We start from the raw sequence: 19,121 nt of genomic DNA on the forward strand, positions 1-19,121 counted from the left end.
GATTTCGGGAATCGTATACGCCTGAGCATGCTGAGGTTCACTTTAGCTCATCCTATACGCTTCGGTCTTTACACTCATTGCTAGGTGTCTGCGCACGGAAATTCTGTGATTCGTATTCCCATCATGTCCTCAGATCGAGACTGTCTAACAGTCTTTCCATGCCCGTCAGAACGATCCATTTGTAAGGGCGCTAGAACGTCATTCCAGGCACTATCAGACCAAGAGGGAAGTGATGCCAAGTTGAATTACCAATCAAGTGGAGTCGCATGATTCCTTGTTCATGAGTTGGGCCTTGCTGATAGATTATCTCTAAAGCCGCCTCAAGCATCTTTACTACATCAATACTTTGAACAACTTTGTGGTATCGTGTTCTTGACTAGTTGACCTTTGATCATGACACCCAAAGTTTTCCTGTATGTTCACATGCTCGCAGCTTCCAAGACAGACCACTAACTCGCACGCAGTACAGGAGGCACAGGCTACATCGGTGGTTCCGTCCTACATACTATTGCAACCGCCCACCCTGAATACCACATCACTGTTCTGTTACGCAAAACTCCTGAAAACTTCAAATCCACCTATCCCAACATCGACGTCATCACAGGTGACTACTCGAGCGCCGACCTCATCACATCAGCAGCGGAGAACGCTGACATTGTTATCCACAATGGCGATTCAGACCATGAGCCCAGTCTAAACGCTATCATCACGGGTCTTCTCCACCGTCCAATCCCGGGCTACCTCCTTCACCTCTCCGGAACAGGAATTGTATCTGACTGGGCCGACGAAGAGTATCTAGGGAAGTTGAACCCAGAGATATGGTCGGACATTGCTTCTCTGCCTGAAATCCGTCAACTGCCCCCAAACGCACTCCACCGCAATACAGAGACCATTCTCCATCATACAGTTGCAGAGCACGGCGACAAAATCAACATAGCAATCATGTGCCCACCGGATATCTACGGTAGAGGCAAGGGGCTAGCAAAGATCCAAAGTGCTTTCATCCCATTTTTCATCAAAGAAGTGAAGAACATGGGTGGTAAAGTAGTTTACCTCGACCAAGGTGCAAATACGAGGAGTTGGGTGCACATCGACGATTTGATGCGTCTGTATCTCCAAGTCGTGGAAGCCGCGGCATCCAATTCAAAAGACTTCTTCAACGAGAATGGATACTACTTCGCTAGTACACAGGAGCATTCTCAAATTGATGTTGCGAAAGCGACAGGAGAGGTTCTGCACAGACATGGTGTGATCGATGATGCGACACCCGTGCAGATTAGTTTAGAGAGATTGGACGCAATGGCGAATATCCCTGGATTTCCCAGACTGGCCAGATATCTTTTTGCAAGTAATTCGCGCACGAGGGCAGAGAGAGCGGGGAAGGCTTGGGGATACAAAGGCGAGGCACCAGGCTTGTTGGAGTGTTTGGAGGCGGATATACTGGATGCTGTACGTACCTAGTGTCTGACCATTGAGAGTGGATGGCGACTTGCACAACTCGAGCAGATTTTCCATGGGACAACGACAGGAGCTTCATACCGTGAGGCACCGTAGACGATTACAACACCACTCGCCAAGTTCATATATTGCGAAGACACTCTGGGGTACATATAAATGAATAGATTTTCGAGAGAAATTACACGGGGCTCAAATATTACCCAAATCCTTCACGCTCTGAACAATGAGAAGTTTCTTGTATCCAACAACATCATCTGGATGCAATCATCGCATGCGACCGTCAAGGCCTTGAAGGTCACGCTCCAAGTCGCTGCCGTTCCATCCACCCTGGTTGAAGGCTTCTTGTGGCCTAGGGTCTTCGTAGCCGGCGCGGTCGTAGTTGTTGGGTATTGGGACTTGAGGCGCCTGGTTCGCCCCAGCGCCTGCACCGGGTTGTACGCGGACCATCTGGCGGAAGCGGCTGACTTCGTCCAAAATCATCTTCTTCATCTCTGGAATCTCCTCGACGACCTCAAACTGGAAATCAAACGTTGTTGGGCAGGAAGGCTCGTCGGAGGCGTCGTGCCAGATTTGTAGATACCTGTGCTCCAGGGCTTCTTCGACTGAGATACGGCTCGATGGGTCAAAAGCGAGCATGCGGTCGAGCAAGTCGAGCGCGTCCGGATTGGCGTTCCTAAATAGTGACTGGAACGAAATCTTTTGCATGTATGGTAGATTGCGAACGTAGTCCTGGGCACGAGGCGAGCCGATACGTGAGAGTGTTTCTTCGTTTGGTGTTCCGAGATAGTGCAGGATCTGGTTCAGTTGGTCGACGTAATCCCGGCCTTTGAAGAAGGGCTTGCCTCCGAGAAGCTCAGCAAGAATACAGCCTACTGACCATACGTCGACTAGCCGAAGTCAGCTATGTATTCAAACGCCGGGGCGGCTAAGTTGGGTCCGCTGGTGGTTATGCAGACCCTGGGTCTGTGGGGTCGCCAGAGTCTACACGGCAAAGCCATGGAACTCTGACGTGCACGAGTGGAACAAAATGGTAACTACTCACTGGCTTTCGTGTAGCTCTGGAAGCTCAACATGATCTCGGGAGCTCTGTACCATCGCGTAGCGACATATTCAGTCATGTAACCTGCATTCTCCTCGGGATCCATGGAGAAACCTCTTGCGAGACCAAAGTCACAAATCTTGAGCTCGCAGTCGGCGTTGACGAGTAGGTTACCGGGTTTGAGGTCGCGATGGAGGACGTTTGCTGAATGGATATACTTCAGACCGCACAGAATTTGATAGATGAAGGACTGGAAATGGGCGTCGGTAAGTGGCTGGCCAGAGCGGATGATGGCTGCCAGGTCGCACTCCATGAGCTCTGCACCGTGTCAGCATCTCCTTGTCAGATGCCAAGAGGAGAATCTATACCTTCATAGAGGTAGCACTCGTTGAAGTTGTCCGGGCGGGGAATGTCCATGTCGTAGAGACATGTTATCTGTGCGACGGGATTTAGCATCGTGTCGGACGGTCTGCTTCTCGGACCAGGGGTTTCTTACGTTGCGGTGGCCTGGCGGATGTTAGTTGTGGCAGAGCCGACGGGGGCAATCTAGACTTGCCTCTGAAGTGTTGCAGCAGCTTGATCTCGCGCAGGGCACGCTTTGCTAGGATCTTCTTGCTGAAGACGTTGGTGACCTTCTTGATGGCTACGCCTTCGCCCGTCTGGTTGTTGGTAGCCGCACTGGAAGGCACGGTCAGTATCCGCATGCGTCGCGCAGTTGCTCGGGTCGTACCAAACGATGCCATAAGCACCCTGTCCTAGCTCCTTGGTCACATTGTAGCGCTCGTCGACGATGAACTCTTGATTGAACACCTGCAGCCTGTAAGTACGCATGCTCGGGTCTGAGAGGCGGATGCCACGCTACCTTGAACACCTTGCGGTTGGCGAGGTCGCCCATGATAGCAGATGCGGCGGGGTAAGAGCGAGGGGTAACCAAAGCAAGCTCTTTCTAGTTTCTTTCAAAGAAGGAAGTAACGATCGGGGCGGTCGCAGGAGTCGAGCAGCAGAGAGAAGGCGCAGGCGGCAGACGGAAGATATGATATAAGGCTAGGCGCGCGGCCAATGTGATGACTGACAGGAGCTGCTTCAACACAAAGCGGGGCGGCGGCTGTCGAAACCGGGTGGGCGGTGGGACGGTCAAAGAAGGCGCAGAGTCTTCACCGGGAAGTATGAAGCAATAGGAAAGCGATTGACAAAGTGACGATGCAGAAAAGCGGTCGTCCTGTGCCTCGTCGCGGCCTCCGTGAGGGCAATGGTGGGGTTGGTATCCAGTCGCAGCGCATACGAGGGGTTCAACTTGGCCCAAGGCGGCAAGGCGCTGGTATAGCCACCTTCCTCAGACCGCTTCGCCCGCGCCCCTGGCTCTGCCCTACAATCAGGACAATTGCCCGTTGCAGGTTTATGACCGTTTAGCCAGCCGACGGCCAGACCGGTGCCTCAGCGCGGTGCATGTCAATCGAGATGAACGCATGAGCCTAGCGCTGCGAGCAGCTTGTTGTGCATTTCCGCCGCATGGACTGCTGCTATGTACGTGGAAAGAGGGTATATACAGCATAGACACTAACAAAACGTGGCTCGACTCGTGTCTACCACGTGCCTCCGTCTAGATGGGTATTCAGCCTCTGGCATGTACAAAATCAAAACTATCGTCTCTCAAACGCCATATCCGCAGTAAGCAACGGTGCCGCGTGTCGCTAAGCCAAGAGATCCCCGCCAGTTATGCCAAACAAAGTAAACGCCAGTCGTAACGTCGCTAAACAATCAGCTTTTTGGGTTTCATGACTCGTACGAGAACCGCCGTCGGGACATATCCGTAGACCCTTCCAGAGGCGAGACGGGGGAGAGGGGATCGTCATCCGATTCGGTGCGTCTTCCATCGCGAGCACGATAGGGCGGCAGCTGGAAAAATGTGTCCGAAGGTTCCAAGGACGCACCGTCTCGGGGTAATCGTGGTGTGACGGGCGACACGTTGCCAGTCGGTAGTTGACCGCCCACAATCGCCACTTCTGAGGGAGATATCGGTGCAAGCCTTCGTGACTCGTCATGTGTAACGGGGGGTGCATCTGGCATACCAGCCGGATCTACGCCGTTGTATATCCTCTCACGTACCACCATAGACTCCTTCTCCGACAGTTGACGGCCGCCTGCTTCTGCAAGCACAGGCATGTCGCCAGGCATCTCGTAAATCTCACGCTCCTTGCCATCTGCCTCATGCACCGGCAATAAACCCTTCTCTTGCGCACTGGAGCTCATCTCGTGATGTACATGAGATGTACCAGGCAGCTCAGCCTTCGGAAAGACAATCACACCCTCGGTACTACTTCGTACTGGAGAGGTCGGAGTTTCCTCCAAAACGGGTGGATCCATCTTGGTGACTGCAGCCGCAGCGGCCTCGGCCTCGTATTTCGCCTTGATGGCTTCCAATTTGCGTTTGTGTCGCCGATGCCAAAACCACCATCCAATTGCGCACAACAGTAAAGCAACGAAGAAGCCACCTCCCACGGCAATCCCAATGACTGCCGTAGACGATAGAGGCTTCTTTTTCGGGGGAGTGGAATGCGCTACTGCATAGGTAGGCGACACGATGGGAAGGATTTCTGGTGCCTTGCCAAATGTCCAGTCGACAGCTGACACTGTAAAGTTCTGACGTTCCCAATCTACAGTCAGGTAGGCTTCCTGTAGAAAGGTTCTGCCTAGTATCCACTGGCGCGACTCACCACCTCGCCTGATTGGAAAGTACCTTGTCTTCTCTTTTAGTCCTCTGTAGGGAGGGGTTGCCTCCAAGTCTAGGGCAGCATAAGGCAAGGTGATCTGTAGAGTGGCATCGGTACTGAATTTTTGACCAAGAGTGAACGTCACACTGGGGTTCTGCGCGAGGAGACTCTGGTGAAGCTTATCGTCCACAAGGTAGAGATCAGTCGCTTCGTCGTACTGCAATCCGAATGCGTCTTCGAAAGCTTGGCAGATTTCAACTGGCAGGTAGAGTTCTGCAATCGTAGAATCAATGTACATGGTGACGTCGTCAGTTTTCATGAGATCGATGTCTTCTTCCGACGTGGTGTTCGCTGTGATGCCAACTATGCCAACCACCAGGTCGCGCTCATTGTCCGGTGCGAAGATGAAAGTAAGGTCGTTGGGAATAAGGCGGGAGGCATCGTAGCCACCCAGCGTGAGACTTCCGAGGACGGTTTGGTCGCCTATACACACGAGTCAGTGATATACAGGAAGCATGTGGGACTGTCTTACGGTACTGTGCGCCGGCAGTGTAGCCAAAAGATAGACTGGGAATGCTCTTTTGTTCGAACAGAGTAGTTATGTAGCTCGGGACTGGGTCGTCGAAGACGGAGAAGTTGGTTGACTTGGAATGCACGCCTATATGCCCGAGCCAGAAGTTGGCCGTGACCAAGGTGCCGATTGTTGTATTCTGGACAGAGGGCCCCATCTCCCCGGCCCTCCCTAGACCCACCGAATCGAAACCGTACAGTCCATTACCGACTAGTCCAAGGTACTTCTCAATCCACAGTTGGTAAAAGCCTTTTTGCTCCCATGTTTCCGAGTTGCTGCTGTTGAACAAGAAACCGCGACTAAGCTCGCACTCTGAGTCGAAGACGTTGAACGCTGTGATCTCTCCAGTCGTGGGGTCCGTAATATTTGAGATACAGGCCATGCGATTGATGGCCCATATTTGCTGACTTGCAGTCGACACATAGACCTGCACGTACTCCTGAGGCTCGCCTATGGCCAAGGTGAAGGTGTTCCATGCGCCATCAATTCCGATCCAGGTTTGGTCCGGCGCGACCGCGACGGGTGCTGGCACTGAGGCGATGCCGGGAAGCAACTTGAAGTTGGGCGTCTCGGTGATGTTTGTCTGCACATAGTCGGCGGCCGCAAGTAAGGGCAGGAGCAGGGCGGCGGCGAGGAAGGCGCATAGAGACGTGAGGCAGGCGCGATGCCCTTGCAAAGGGACCATGTTCCGTGACTAAGCGGCGCGTGGAAGGAGGCACGACTGAAGCCACTCAACCTCGAAGATTGCAGCGAACAGCATCACCGAAGGGCATTGTCTGTCCCCGCCAGCGCCACGAGAGAGGGGGGAAAGAGAAGAAGACACGGACAGCATGCAAAAGCACTCTCAGTCCGAAGTCTGGAGTCGAGCCAGATTGGCCGGATCCTGGCATGGATGCCGAGCGAGCAGGCCAAGGCATATATTGCACCAAATGCTCTAACGGAGTTTGTCACTTGGCTACCGCTCCTTTCGACTTGACGTACCCGCCACTCGCCGCGATAGCACTTTTTGCGGGAACGCCGCAACCGTCGCGCTTTCTTGCGAGTCCTTTGCTGTGCTTCTTGATCATACCGCTTCAATGCTGCGCGGCGGCGGGCAGACAGGCTCGCACCTCAACTCCGTGAGACGGCCATTCTCTTCCCGTCGCTTTCAGCCGGTATTCTTCCGCAGCATCATTAATGAATGCAGCTGAGTGCCGTGAGGCACCCAACCCCTCGTTTCACCCCTACACCGATTGGCACATGTTCGCGCAATCTGGGGTGGGCCTCTGGGCTTTCTGGAGCTCCCATCTGCCACGGCAAGGCGCTGGGCTTTGGCCACCCAAGCCCGGACTCCAAGGCAGCCACCCCGAACGACAAGCTTGAAACAGTAGATTCTCGAGCACTGGAGCAGCGCATTCGCTTAGATTTCCCCTCTTCAGTCTGGCAGATCGGCACGCTTACCAGGAACCTGCCAAACGATCGTCATGCTCAACAGGACAGAACTATGAGTGTCGAGCCGGCATGCGTCGTCCATAGTGCTGATCCGAATGCTGGTTATGCATTACTCCTGCATCGCCAACGTGGCGTGTCAATGTCCGTCAGAGCCTCAACAATGCCTGCATGATGGTAATCAAACCTTCAGTACGAGGAACAGGAAGGGATGTCTGCAATGGTGTAGAGGCGCGCCGCACAAATACAAGCATTCGCCCATGCCGAGACAGGAAGGCCGGACTTTTAGTGGCTCCTCGCAAACCTCAGGAGAACCCGCAGTAACTTACTGTAGCAGTTGCGTGCGCCCATGGACCTGCGTGGCAGCCGCATTCGACTTGTTAAAAACCTTGACCGGATTCTTCATGTTCTGCGAGACCAGGGCATGTTATTGGTGACGGCCTGCAACTCACGTGCTGTCCGTCTCTGATCCCTGTCTGAAATAGGAGGGAAAAGGAACGTAACCAATGTACGAGCAGGTCTCGGACTTCGCCCAGAGGCCTAGTCTAGCTGCCTCCCGCGCTGATCTTCCGATAAATATGCATGCCTCTGCTCGGGACCACGCCAGTCGGTGCCGTCGATAGGCCAAAACACGCTGGACCCGCTCACCCAGATTGCCTCTGCTGCACTCTTGTATGTCCACCACTCTCTCGGGACGACTTGAGAGCACGACGTTCGTTATCCGTAGAGTGTCTGCGTGAGCAGCACTCTACAGCCGCCATGTATCTTAATCATCCGCTTCTTGCAGTAGGCTTCGCTTCGTCTGCAGCGGGGGCCGTGTTCCGTCGTGGTAAAGTCAAATCCCATTGCGCCTCGCGGCTTTGAATCGCTGCATGCTAACCGAGCCTCCAAGCCCCATATTCCAACGTTACTCTCGGAACGACCTTGCCTGCATCTGCTTCGACACTCGCAGCTATCCTTCCAGGAACCTTGTTACAAAGCGTTAGCACCTTTGGTACAGGGAGCTCTAGCGAGTATGGAATCCTTCAGCCGACCGATCCGGCCTCGATTGGATCACAGATTTCTTCTGTTCTACAACCGAACGGCACTTCGTCAGACGCCTATAACACAACATTGTCGCAGACCCAGTCTCCACCGCTAGCAACTTCAAGGATCGGCCCGTCTTCCATTAACGACACAGCAACACAGCAAAATCACATCTCCAATGCAACATGCACAATCAACATCCCAGGTGCGAGTGTGGATTACTGGTTCGCTCCAACTTACAGCCACGTGGTGGGAATCATGACAACAGAGGCATCGAATTTCAGTAACATGAATTCGTATACCCTTGTTCCTTACACGACGACGTTTGATGTATCTAGTGCATTGTCATCAGACTTTGTGTGCAGCTATAGCACGTCGTATTATGCCGAATGGGACTTCACGCTTACGATGTGTGAAGAGTACACGGTAAGACCTAATGCAGCTACTACGTCCGTTGCCTATCGGTCTGCAGCCTACTCTCCTTTTCCCTCTGGAGGTGTCATCCCTACGTCAGATGCCGGACTATATGATCTTTACTATCCGGATACCTTCCCATCGGCCACTGCTACCGTTACTCTTGGGCCGAACACCACAATAGTTCAAACTTCTGCCACGCCGTTTGTCTACTTCACAGCTTATGAGATCGCATCAGGTCACATAACAGAGACAGTACAGTTGCACTCCCCACAAGCTTATCCTTATTGGTTGAAAGGAATTGAAGAGAAACCTACCATTGTAGGCCCAATACCAGATGGCTTTCTCGAACAGATTCCACAGTCTGCATGTGATGCTGGGCAGCTCCAGGCCGTCGTGACTGTTCTTGTCATTGTCGACCTATACTACCAAAACTGGCCTGGTATGGCCCCTCAACTCATCCACGCTGAGTCTTCTGTTCTTGGTTTTGACGATCTGCCTATCGTCGTAAACAATTGGGGCACTGGCACCTCGAAGCCCATTCCGCTCACAGTAGCTGACTGGAATCTCTCTGACATTAACGGCGAGCCGACTACCACTGTTAAGCCAAACAATCGACCTGGCTCGATCCCAACAACCCAGGTGCGCGGTGGCAACAACAACAACAATGCCGTAAACCCCCCCGAATCCACCCGGGTTACCGTGGGATTTGTGGGCACCAAAGCTGTCGTGGTTGGCCCGTCCTCCGAAGTCATTGTGGGCTCGCAGACCCTGCGGGCTGGAGGTTCACCTGTTACTGTGGGAGATGGAACTCTGGTTTCTCTCGCTCCATCAGCTACAGCTATTGTTGTGGACGGTCGAACGTCTAGACTTCCTCAGGCTGGTCAATCACGTCCTCCACCCGTACTGACCATTGGTTCGACGACACTTACACCTAACGCTGCTACTCAGTTCTTTGTCGGTCCAGGACAAACCCTTTCCCCTGGAGGCGTCGCTACTATTGATGGCACCGTTGTCAGTCTGGCACCCTCGGCTTCGTTTATAGTTATTGGAGGCTCCACTCAAGCTTTACCAGAATCACTACCAGTTCCAGGCAGTCCGCCGCAATTCGTAATTGGCAGCTCGACAATCACAGCGCAAGTCACTCAGGACAGGTCGAATAACCCCAACGGCCAAAACAATCATATGCCTAGTCCTACCTTTGTGGTTTCGGGGCAGACGCTCGCCCCCGGTGCTCCTGCCATTACCGTCTCGGGCACTACGCTGTCTCTAGCAGCTGCAGGAAGTGTTCTGGTGGTCAATGGGGCATCCTCGACGATACAATCACCAGCCTTTCCCAACATAACACCACCCGTACTCACTGTTGGGAACAGTGTGTTCTCTGCTCTTGATAGTCCGCGGAACTCGTTCGTCATCGCCGGTCAGACACTGGTGCCTGGAGGTTCGGCAATAATTGCGTCCGATACTACGCTATCATTGGCATCTTCAGCATCTTTCCTTGTCGTGGATGGAGTTACATCCGTTATTCCAGATCCGGCTGCGCTGACTATCAATGTTGGCAACGAGGTCTTCGCTCCTATCTCGGCCCCATCTGGACCGTCATTTGTCGTTGGCGACCAATCTCTCATCCCAGGTGGCCCAGCAATCACCGTCTCGGGGACTACGTTATCGCTCGCGCCTTTTGCCTCATTTATCATTGTCGATGGAACTACCTCCTCGCTCGTCACTCCTAGTCTGCAGTTCGGCAACCCTCCCGTGATTACTATTGGCGGCGATGTCATCAGCGCTCTTCCAGAGCCTTCAGGGCCTGTTTTCGTGGTAGATGGTCAAACACTCTTTCCCGGTGGTTCGGAAATCACCGTTTCTGGTACCACATTGTCTCTCGCTCAATCGGCATCCCTGGTCGTGATCAACGGCGTTACCTCCGTTTTGGCTACCCCAGCTGCCCCACTGATTACTGCGCCTCCCTTAACTATCGGGCATGCGACTTTTAGACCGCTTCCAGGGACTGGTACTGCATATCTAATTGGTTCGATATTGCTCACTGCAGGTGGGTCTATCGTCGTTTCGGGTACCACCATTTCCCTCGCACACGGAGCTACTGCTCTGGCCATCAACGGAAAGACCAGCTTTATCTCGCCCGGGATCCAGCCGATTATCACCAACCCGCCATTACTTACTATCGGTTCGCAGACGTACACAGCACGATCTGGCAGTGGAACAACATTCATCATTGGCGATCAGACATTGACGCCAGGCGGCACAATTACTATCGACGGAACCACCATCAGTCTTGCGCTGGGAGCTACAGAATTGATTTACGGAAGTTCAGGTCGCACCACAAAAAGTGCTTTATTTCCCGCTACAACAACACGGCTCCAAAGCGTCACTAGCAGTGCGGCTGCGAGTGTAGGGGGCAGTAGGCCCAACGGAGAGGCTATAGCGACTGGCAAAAAGGAGGGCACAGCATCGCACTCAACGTACGGGAGGTCCATGGTGTCTGCAGTCGTCGTGGTCCTTTATTCATATTTTGCTTGAGACAGCACAGCAAGTTCTTTGGTCCTTGGCATGGATTCGCGGTCTACTAATGAGTATAATGAGCATTGAAAGGGCGTTCCTGGGTTGTTGCTAGCAAGAGATACCACGTGTACAACAAGTAATTATCGGCGTTTAATCCATCCTGGGCGGCAGACATACGATGGCGTCGCGACGATGTAAACAACAATACATCTCCTCTGGTGGCGAGTGAACTAAAAGTATGAGCGGGCGCATCGGTTTAGACGTGGCGCACCCCCGTAACGGCCGATTCCCAGAAGTTGGGATAGTTGGTAGACAATGAGAACTATTGAGCATATTTTGATCGTTCGACGGGTACTTAAAGCTAGAAAGACTCCCGCATTTCGTTGGGGCCAGGTAACCACAGCGGGCGCGATAATCCTTCATCAACGCCACTACACAGCGTCGTGCATCGGCGCAACGCCCTCCCCACACCAACAGTAAAAACAACGTACAGCAGGAATAGGCTTCGCGTCATGTAAGCGCCGCGTTCTTCTTCAACCGTCCAGTGACGGTTTCTTTGACAGCATTGCGAGGCACGGGCTGCGGCATTTTGACTGTTCATGCGAAGAGATTTTATAACCGGTGGTTCTTCTCATGTTGAGCACCGCCATGAAAAGAGAGCGTCACGACTCAAGCGGGAAACGGTGTTGTTCCATGAAAGCCTCGGAAGTGTCGAAACATCACCATTGTCTTGGCAGGCACTGGCGCGCAATCTCCCCCACTAAAGGATTTCGTTTCATGTCGTCTCGCGAACGAACACACCCTTCGCGGAACAATTCGCCCCACCACCGAGGTTGCGTCCCCAAGCACTGCAGGTTCTAGAAGATTGGATCATCAAATATGAGAGTCATTGTAGGCCGGTAGCACGAAGGGTGAAGAGTAGGGAGATTGCCTATTGCAGCCTTGCTGTTGTGAGGAACCATGCAGCAACGACCAACAATCAGTTCCCGAAAGAACGTTATGGCATAAGCAAACAATCAACTGCGAACATGTTGATGCAGTGTGCAGCGGGTGGTATGGACTGAACAACATGTTGGCGCTTCACCGCATGACGTTTCGTTAAACGCCGCGGCACGATGGCAGACTTCAACCGCTCAAGCTTTTCCGACATGGTTTCACGTTTCCCATGAGGCTCTCCCGTCATTCGACGCTCAGGATGTCGTACAGGCCACTTCCAGGCACATGCATGGAGGCGACGCCTTCAAATCTCGCCCCGACAATACCTCATCACATATTATGGGTCGTGGGAGCGGACAAAGCCTCGATTCAACGTTCTGCGGCAGCTAAACGAAGCCACGCTTCCGCTTATGGTGCTAGTGCGGCGCGGAATAGATTGACAGGTGCTTGGCATCAATCCACAGACCCGGGTTTCATGCTGTTGGCGCTGTCAGGACTCTGTCAGTAAGGGCACTAGTCTTGTCATGGCGTGAACGTGCCGTGTAGGCGGAAGGAGTATAAGAGAAACAGAAGCCATCGTCGTTGGAAGGGCATCAAGCTTGACGCTGACACTCACTTTCACACGCTCTTTAGCATTACACTCACTTTCAATCCATTCGTCTATCATTCATTCGTTCTTATTCTATCTTTGAAGATACGCTCAACTTTTGCAATCCAACCAACCAACCAACACAACAACCGCAAACATGTTCACCAAGACCGCTATCATCCTGGCTGCTGCCAACCTCGCTGCTGCGCACACCACCTTCCAGAGCTTCGTCATTGACGGCAAGGACCAGGGTCAGCACTTCGCCGTCCAGACTCCTTCCAACGGCAACAACCCCATCCTCGATGTCACCTCCACTGCCATGATCTGCAACGGTGGCAAGGCTACCGCTGACCAGGTCGAGGTTGCTGCTGGCTCCAAGATCGGCATGCAATGGCACCACAACGACCCCGTTACCACTGGTGACGGTGACGAGCCCATTGCTGCCTCGCACAAGGGTCCCGTCATGGTCTACATCGCCAAGGCCGACACCAACGGTGAGGGCGCTGTCTGGACCAAGATCTGGGAGGACGGTCTTTCCGGTGGCAAGTGGGGTGTTGACAACTTCATTGCCAACAAGGGTCTCGTCGAGGTCACCCTTCCCGACCTTGAGGCTGGTGACTACCTCATCCGCCCCGAGATGATCGGTCTCCACGAGGCCAGCGCTGAGGCCAAGGCTCAGTTCTACAACGGCTGCGGTCAGATCAAGGTCACCGGCAGCGGCTCTGCCTCCCTCCCCGCCACCGGTGTCGACATGACCAAGGCTTACAAGGCCACCGACCCCGGTGTCTTGTTCAACATCTACGGTGGTGCTACCGAGTACACTGTCCCCGGCCCCAAGGTCTGGGACGGTGCCTCCACCGGTGGAAACGCTCCTTCCACTCCCTCCAAGCCCGCTGCTTCTGCTACTCCTTCCCCAGCCTCCAGCGCCGCTCCTTCCGCCACTCCCTCTCCCGTTGAGGAGGCCGAGCCCGCCACCCCTTCTGCCACCAAGCCCGCTGCCACTCCTGCTGCTCCCTCCTCTGGCAGCGAGTCTGGCTCTGCTCTCCCCGAGACCTTCACCATCGAGCAGTTCATCCAGTGGCTCAAGACCACCACTGGCTCCTCTGCCTCCAAGGCTCGCCGCCACGCCCGCGCTTTCCACTTGTAAGCGCCTTCTATAACGGTCGCAAGACGATCTTTCTTGCATGAACTGGTGTTCATGGTTGGACCTTTTTGAGACGTATCTTCTTTGATGGGAAACCCCCATACCTTTCTTCTAAGTAGACCGCGAGATCGGCTATCACTTCTTTTGATGTAAATATAGCATTCACGACGAATGGAGTTCGAAAAGTCATTGTAACCTTCCCGTCTACTTGACCTGTGCCTATGCTACCTGTGATCCAATGACTTGACTCCGCACTTCTCATAACATGTTGACATAACTGTCGTTTCCACTTCCCGCAGTCCCTTAGTATTAGCTCTGTTTCCGGAGCTTCTTTCATCTCCTTAGCTGCTTGGTTTAGGTTGCACCTGACTCCTCGAAAAAGTACAATTCATCCTCGTATTGCTCCAAGATCAGATAGACATCCAGCCGTCCGATCTCCTGGGCACATCGTTCTCCTCAAACCATGCTACGTCACAGGCTTTCCGTTGTGCCATCTGTGTCGAGTAGACCGAGCATGCTTCGCACACCGAATCTTCCTCCCATCTAAGCTAGATGGACTCTCAACCTGTGGACAGAGTTCAAAGTTTTACGCTGATGGCTTTGGGCTGTGCCCAGAAACCCAAACGTAAAGGCCCCACTAAAATCGATAGCGCAATTTTGTGTTATTTTGCGCCTTCGTCCCTCCTCAAACAAGCCTCGAACAACGCTCAACACACCATCTCAACTCGACCTATTCTCCGACCACGAACAAGCTTCTACAAGCTATCTTGGCGAGAGTCGAGCTAGGCACACCTCACTCACGCATCCCGGGCGTCAACTATCACGAACTTCCTATATCGGACTAGCAGCACCGCACCAACCCTTGCCAAGTGCACGCCAACTGATAAGCAACGACAAGCTTCTGATGCAGTTAATATATCCTGCATGCCTACGCGACAAGTGCCATCCGTCTATGCGCCGGGCGTGTCCGTACTAGCGATTGCGAAATCCGATGTGGTTGAAGACCGAGGTTTGGTATGGAATGAGTTTACATCGTGGACAGAGAGCGGTGCGAAAACCTTGAGGTTGCGATTTCTACTATGTGGTAAGAACCTGTAGCATTTCCGAAGATTTTACGAGTTCATCGCGCAGCATACGAACGTCCCCGTCACACTTCTGTTTCCCGCAATGGTGGTTTCAACAGAGTGTTCGGATAGCTTCCCAGAAAGGCAGGAGGACCTGTAGATGCAAGCACTACGACCGCATAGTCGGACACTGTCTCGTGCAGTTGATGAACATCTGAGTGATTTGATAGGTGGACCTCGACCCATACACAAGAAGGTTCGCTCACAGAGGTCTTCTGATATCGACTGGTCCAATACACATGCAGAATGTTCTACCATACCCTTGTACCGTCCGGAAATACACCGATCTCAAAATTCGAAAGCGCTCTAATGGATAAGTCAAGCTACCAATTAGTGATCTCTATCTCGGCATTTGACCTGATTGATCTTGTAGGCCGCTTTCCAATCCACCAAGAAGGGCGCATCTAGCTGGATAGCTTTGCACCTGACCAGTGGATATCAGGAAGGTATCATCAGGTAATGAGTCTGGACTATCGCGCCATCGTATACCGAAACGGGGCGAATATATACAACATGGTGTTCGGACTTGAGCCTGAAAAATATATAAGGAGCGTCAAACGCCGCTGTTAGACTTATCAACGCAGCAAGTTCCAATAGTCCATCGCTTCCTAAACATCCTCGCTCTCTTCGCCTCTCGTTCTCGAGTCTCAAGTTCACTCATCCTTCAACATGAAGCTTTCTATCGCTGTCCTCGCCGCCATCACAGGCGCAGTCCTGGCCCGTCCCTCAAACCTCGCCGAGCGCGTAAAGTCTCGCGCCGATGGCACTCGTCGTCACAGGACCCAGCCCATGATCTTGGTCGGCACCGCCGCGAAAGAGAACTCCAAGTTCGTCGCTGATGTAGACAACACCACTGCCCACGTTGACTATTCATCCAACTGGTCTGGCGCCGTTCTCGAACAGCCCTCCTCCGGCTACTTCAAGTCAGCCACCGGACGCTTTACAGTACCAACACCCAAGCACGTTGGCTCTGGTGGAACCGAGTCCGCGTCAGCTTGGGTTGGAATCGACGGCGATTCATGTGCCAGCGGTCTGCTCCAGGCCGGTATCGACTTCACCGTCAGCAGCTCCGGCGCTGTGTCCTACGATGCTTGGTACGAGTGGTACCCTGACTACGCCTACGACTTCAGCAACTTCGCCGTCAAGGCGGGAAACGTTATTCAAGTCGACATCACCGCCACCTCCACCACCAAGGGTACGGTCAAGCTCACTAATGTGAGCACTGGAAAGAGTGTCAGCCAGACACTTAGCGCACCAAGCGGCTCCGTTTTGTGCCGTCAGAACGCTGAGTGGATTGTAGAGGACTTTGAGTCTGGAGGCAGCTTGGTCGCATTGAGCAACTTTGGCACTGTTGTTTTCACCCAGGCTAGTGCTGCTCTTAGCACTGGTGGATCGGACGGACTGAGCAGCGCTACCATCATCGATCTCAAGCAGGGTAGCACTGTCTACACTGACGTTACCATCAACAGTGGATCCCAAGTCACTGTCCAGTATATCTAAGCGATGAATGGTAAAGGAGGAGATGAGGTCTTTCGAGGTCGGGATGAGTTTAGGATGTTGTATGGACTATGATTGCGGGTGAAACATAGTATTTCAGCATATTTCTGACAGTCATATAAATGCATTCATACTAGTCCCAGCGCTGTATAACCTGACATGTAGACAGCCTGAATACATCCAGCGAGTCCTCGTTTACCAAAGCACGTTGCTTCCTGTTCATGACTTTTCCTAGAGTGTATCTTGAGTACCTTTTCACTTCTTTTCTCCGGTACCCTGCTGGCTGCCAGCGTTGGCGTTGCAATCGCCAGCACCCTGAGCACGTGCAGCGAAGCCACCCGAAGACACATCGCCGCCGCTTTTGGCCTGCGCGAAGCGAGAACGAGCATCGGAAACTGTAAACGCCTTGACTTGACAGAGCGAAATGACCTGGTTGAGTAGAGTGTATCCTAACAACGTCTGACTTGCCCATTGGGGTGGGGGTCTTGTCGCTACCACCAGTCTCGGACTTCTCGTCAGAAGAAGACATGATGTTAGCGTGACGAGTATATTATATAATTGTCCTGATGAGGTTTCGCCATGAAGCTGTGGTATCGAAGAAAGATTGCGAAGCTTTCTTTCCTTTGGAGAGAAAATACCTTTTTATATCGCTCTTTGAAGCCATTGTTCTGGTAGTTGGCATCTTTCAGCGGAACTAATCACGACTCGAAGGACTATGCATAACATAGTACAGCACTGACACCATGCCTTGCAGATTGGAACGTTAGTGTAGGTACAGGGGATGACCTACACCCCTATTCATGACGAAGATAGTCCCGCATGTCTAGAAGGGGATTGGAAATGGTTGTGGATTGGGGAATGTATGAAACATCTGCTGACGAGCTCTCACGAGGGTTCAGCTTAGCCGTTTCAATCGATCCGACGTAAGCCCAGCTTCTTACTATTCCTCTCCGGTCGGACAAAGACACTTCTCGCTCGGCAAGTGTCAAAATATGTTAACACATGGCTCCCAAAACCCGTAATGGTTCCCGATGCATACACATGGCGCAGTAGATCGAATTGGCGACGAAGATCAACATAAATGCAACAAAGTGTTGTGTTTCGCCTTCCAAATCTGGCATCTTTAGCATTCCTTCCGTTTGGCGCTTACATACCAAGCGACTTACGGAGCACTCTGCCGACAAGGTAGCAGTATGCTGCGTATCACAATGACAGGTATGATGCGCATGGTTGTGTTTATGTCATGCGCATTATCTGTAGCCCTTGGTATTCTTGTGGCTTAAGACCGATATCCGAAGTATCGACTTGTACTCAGTTAATATACATCGTCTTCGGACAGAGCCGGCGGCGCAGCTTCGTATGATAGACGAGAACTTGAATGCCCGTCGGAAATCCCAAATCGACTTGACTTGAGACGATCGAAAATGTCGCCAACATGTACTCAGATTATCTGTTCCGTGAACGGAAGAGAAAATTCTCAACATCTGTTGTATACATCGCAATAACACTTCTCGTATGTGGGACAGCTTGTGCAGATTAGCAGCCACGCAACCCAATTTTGTTTCGTCGAATGCTTACTAAACAGGTTCTTGACCAAACATAATGTGCCAGAGATATTCAAAAACACGTCCGCTTGTTTCATCCTTCAGTGGAGTTTCCATCAACCACGTGTAATATTTTCTGTATGTGTCCAATGGTCGCTTCTGCACTTGCCTGCTCGATACGGCAAATTGCGCACAGCAAGGGGTCGCCAGCACGTGCGGTACATCGGTGTTGTTGAACAAGTCTCGCCACGCATCTGGCATCGCTGCTTCGATTGTTCGATGCTCCTCAGGCGGATCACGGAACGGCATCACTTCGTGCGGACAGCCAGGATCGTTGACGCAACGCAAATTCGCGTATCCGTTGCTCTGAATGAAGTCGATGTTGAGAGTTTGCAGAGAGATCACATTGGAATGCTCGTTATTGTCGGTGTGCCAAGCGATGGGGTAGCCGTCTTTGTGCGGATGGATGAACGCTATCGTTGAAGGGAGATTGTCGTAATTCTGTACGATGTATGCGAGGTATGCATTTGCTTCCATGCCCTTGTTCCGAAGGGTACGTAGAGTGCTGTTAGTGAGCGGATCCAGGGTGGATATGTTGTGCGGAGTCTCCGTGTCAATGTCGTAGATAGCTGATTGCCAGTCTCCCAGGTCGGTATGCACCCACCGTGTGTCGTCGGTGGGAAGCTTAGCCATCACCACGACGCGATCAGGTAGCGATGTGCTAGGTGTCGCGACCGCAGTGCTTTTCGTCAGTGTGCTTGTGTGGTGAGAGGTGGTGGAGGTCGACAATGTTTCCTCTTTCGTGCCTCCATGCGTGATTCCTTGCCCAAGTATATTTCGCTCTCCTTCTACTTCTGCTGTCTCAAGTCGCTTCGGCTTCTCCACACCGCCAGCCTCAACAGACTCTTTTTGAACACGATTCAAACGGGCGTCAAACAGAAACCATGTGCAGAGCACGAACACTGCTACCACCATGAATTCAACTCTCCTGCGGGAATGCAACATTGCTTGATGATGAGTGAGTGAATTCCTTGAAAAATGCTCGAATTGGACATGTGATAATCCGTCTCGGACGTGCGTTCGCGGATGATATCGTGATGGCTCAATATTTGCTTCACAC

General features: G+C 52.6%; 8 protein-coding genes across 8 annotated transcripts; 4 read left to right on the forward strand and 4 right to left on the reverse strand.

Annotated features, from left to right (window-relative positions):
- Positions 1-393: 393 nt before the first annotated feature.
- On the forward strand, positions 394-1,461 carry J4E82_008077 (uncharacterized protein; the record flags this gene model as incomplete). The annotated part of the gene is made up of 2 exons (XM_051734316.1): positions 394-413; positions 465-1,461. The coding sequence occupies 2 exons, from the start codon at positions 394-396 to the stop codon at positions 1,459-1,461; spliced, it is 1,017 nt and encodes a 338-aa protein (XP_051585910.1).
- Positions 1,462-1,722: 261 nt separating this feature from the next.
- Positions 1,723-3,392, reverse strand: SPM1 (Subtilisin-like proteinase Spm1; the record flags this gene model as incomplete). Its single annotated transcript, XM_051734317.1, has 7 exons — positions 1,723-2,345; positions 2,501-2,815; positions 2,866-2,932; positions 2,980-3,004; positions 3,050-3,175; positions 3,228-3,307; positions 3,360-3,392. The coding sequence occupies 7 exons, from the start codon at positions 3,390-3,392 to the stop codon at positions 1,723-1,725; spliced, it is 1,269 nt and encodes a 422-aa protein (XP_051585911.1).
- An 878-nt stretch (positions 3,393-4,270) lies between these two features.
- On the reverse strand, positions 4,271-6,464 carry J4E82_008079 (uncharacterized protein; the record flags this gene model as incomplete). Its single annotated transcript, XM_051734318.1, has 2 exons — positions 4,271-5,691; positions 5,741-6,464. The coding sequence occupies 2 exons, from the start codon at positions 6,462-6,464 to the stop codon at positions 4,271-4,273; spliced, it is 2,145 nt and encodes a 714-aa protein (XP_051585912.1).
- Positions 6,465-7,966: 1,502 nt separating this feature from the next.
- J4E82_008080 (uncharacterized protein) lies at positions 7,967-11,185 on the forward strand (the record flags this gene model as incomplete). Its single annotated transcript, XM_051734319.1, has 2 exons — positions 7,967-8,036; positions 8,100-11,185. 2 exons carry the CDS (start codon positions 7,967-7,969, stop codon positions 11,183-11,185), a joined length of 3,156 nt encoding a protein of 1,051 aa, XP_051585913.1.
- A 1,664-nt stretch (positions 11,186-12,849) lies between these two features.
- Positions 12,850-13,839, forward strand: J4E82_008081 (uncharacterized protein; the record flags this gene model as incomplete). Its single annotated transcript, XM_051734320.1, has 1 exon — positions 12,850-13,839. One exon carries the CDS (start codon positions 12,850-12,852, stop codon positions 13,837-13,839), a length of 990 nt encoding a protein of 329 aa, XP_051585914.1.
- Positions 13,840-15,629: 1,790 nt separating this feature from the next.
- On the forward strand, positions 15,630-16,460 carry J4E82_008082 (uncharacterized protein; the record flags this gene model as incomplete). Its single annotated transcript, XM_051734321.1, has 1 exon — positions 15,630-16,460. The coding sequence occupies one exon, from the start codon at positions 15,630-15,632 to the stop codon at positions 16,458-16,460; it is 831 nt and encodes a 276-aa protein (XP_051585915.1).
- Positions 16,461-16,712: 252 nt separating this feature from the next.
- Positions 16,713-16,986, reverse strand: J4E82_008083 (uncharacterized protein; the record flags this gene model as incomplete). Its single annotated transcript, XM_051734322.1, has 2 exons — positions 16,713-16,862; positions 16,912-16,986. The coding sequence occupies 2 exons, from the start codon at positions 16,984-16,986 to the stop codon at positions 16,713-16,715; spliced, it is 225 nt and encodes a 74-aa protein (XP_051585916.1).
- A 948-nt stretch (positions 16,987-17,934) lies between these two features.
- J4E82_008084 (uncharacterized protein) lies at positions 17,935-19,006 on the reverse strand (the record flags this gene model as incomplete). Its single annotated transcript, XM_051734323.1, has 2 exons — positions 17,935-17,983; positions 18,036-19,006. 2 exons carry the CDS (start codon positions 19,004-19,006, stop codon positions 17,935-17,937), a joined length of 1,020 nt encoding a protein of 339 aa, XP_051585917.1.
- Positions 19,007-19,121: the final 115 nt, after the last annotated feature.

Source organism: Alternaria postmessia (genome assembly GCF_024291825.1).
Source record: "Alternaria postmessia strain BMP 2775 chromosome Unknown scaffold_61, whole genome shotgun sequence".
Taxonomy (NCBI): Eukaryota; Fungi; Ascomycota; class Dothideomycetes; order Pleosporales; family Pleosporaceae; genus Alternaria; species Alternaria postmessia.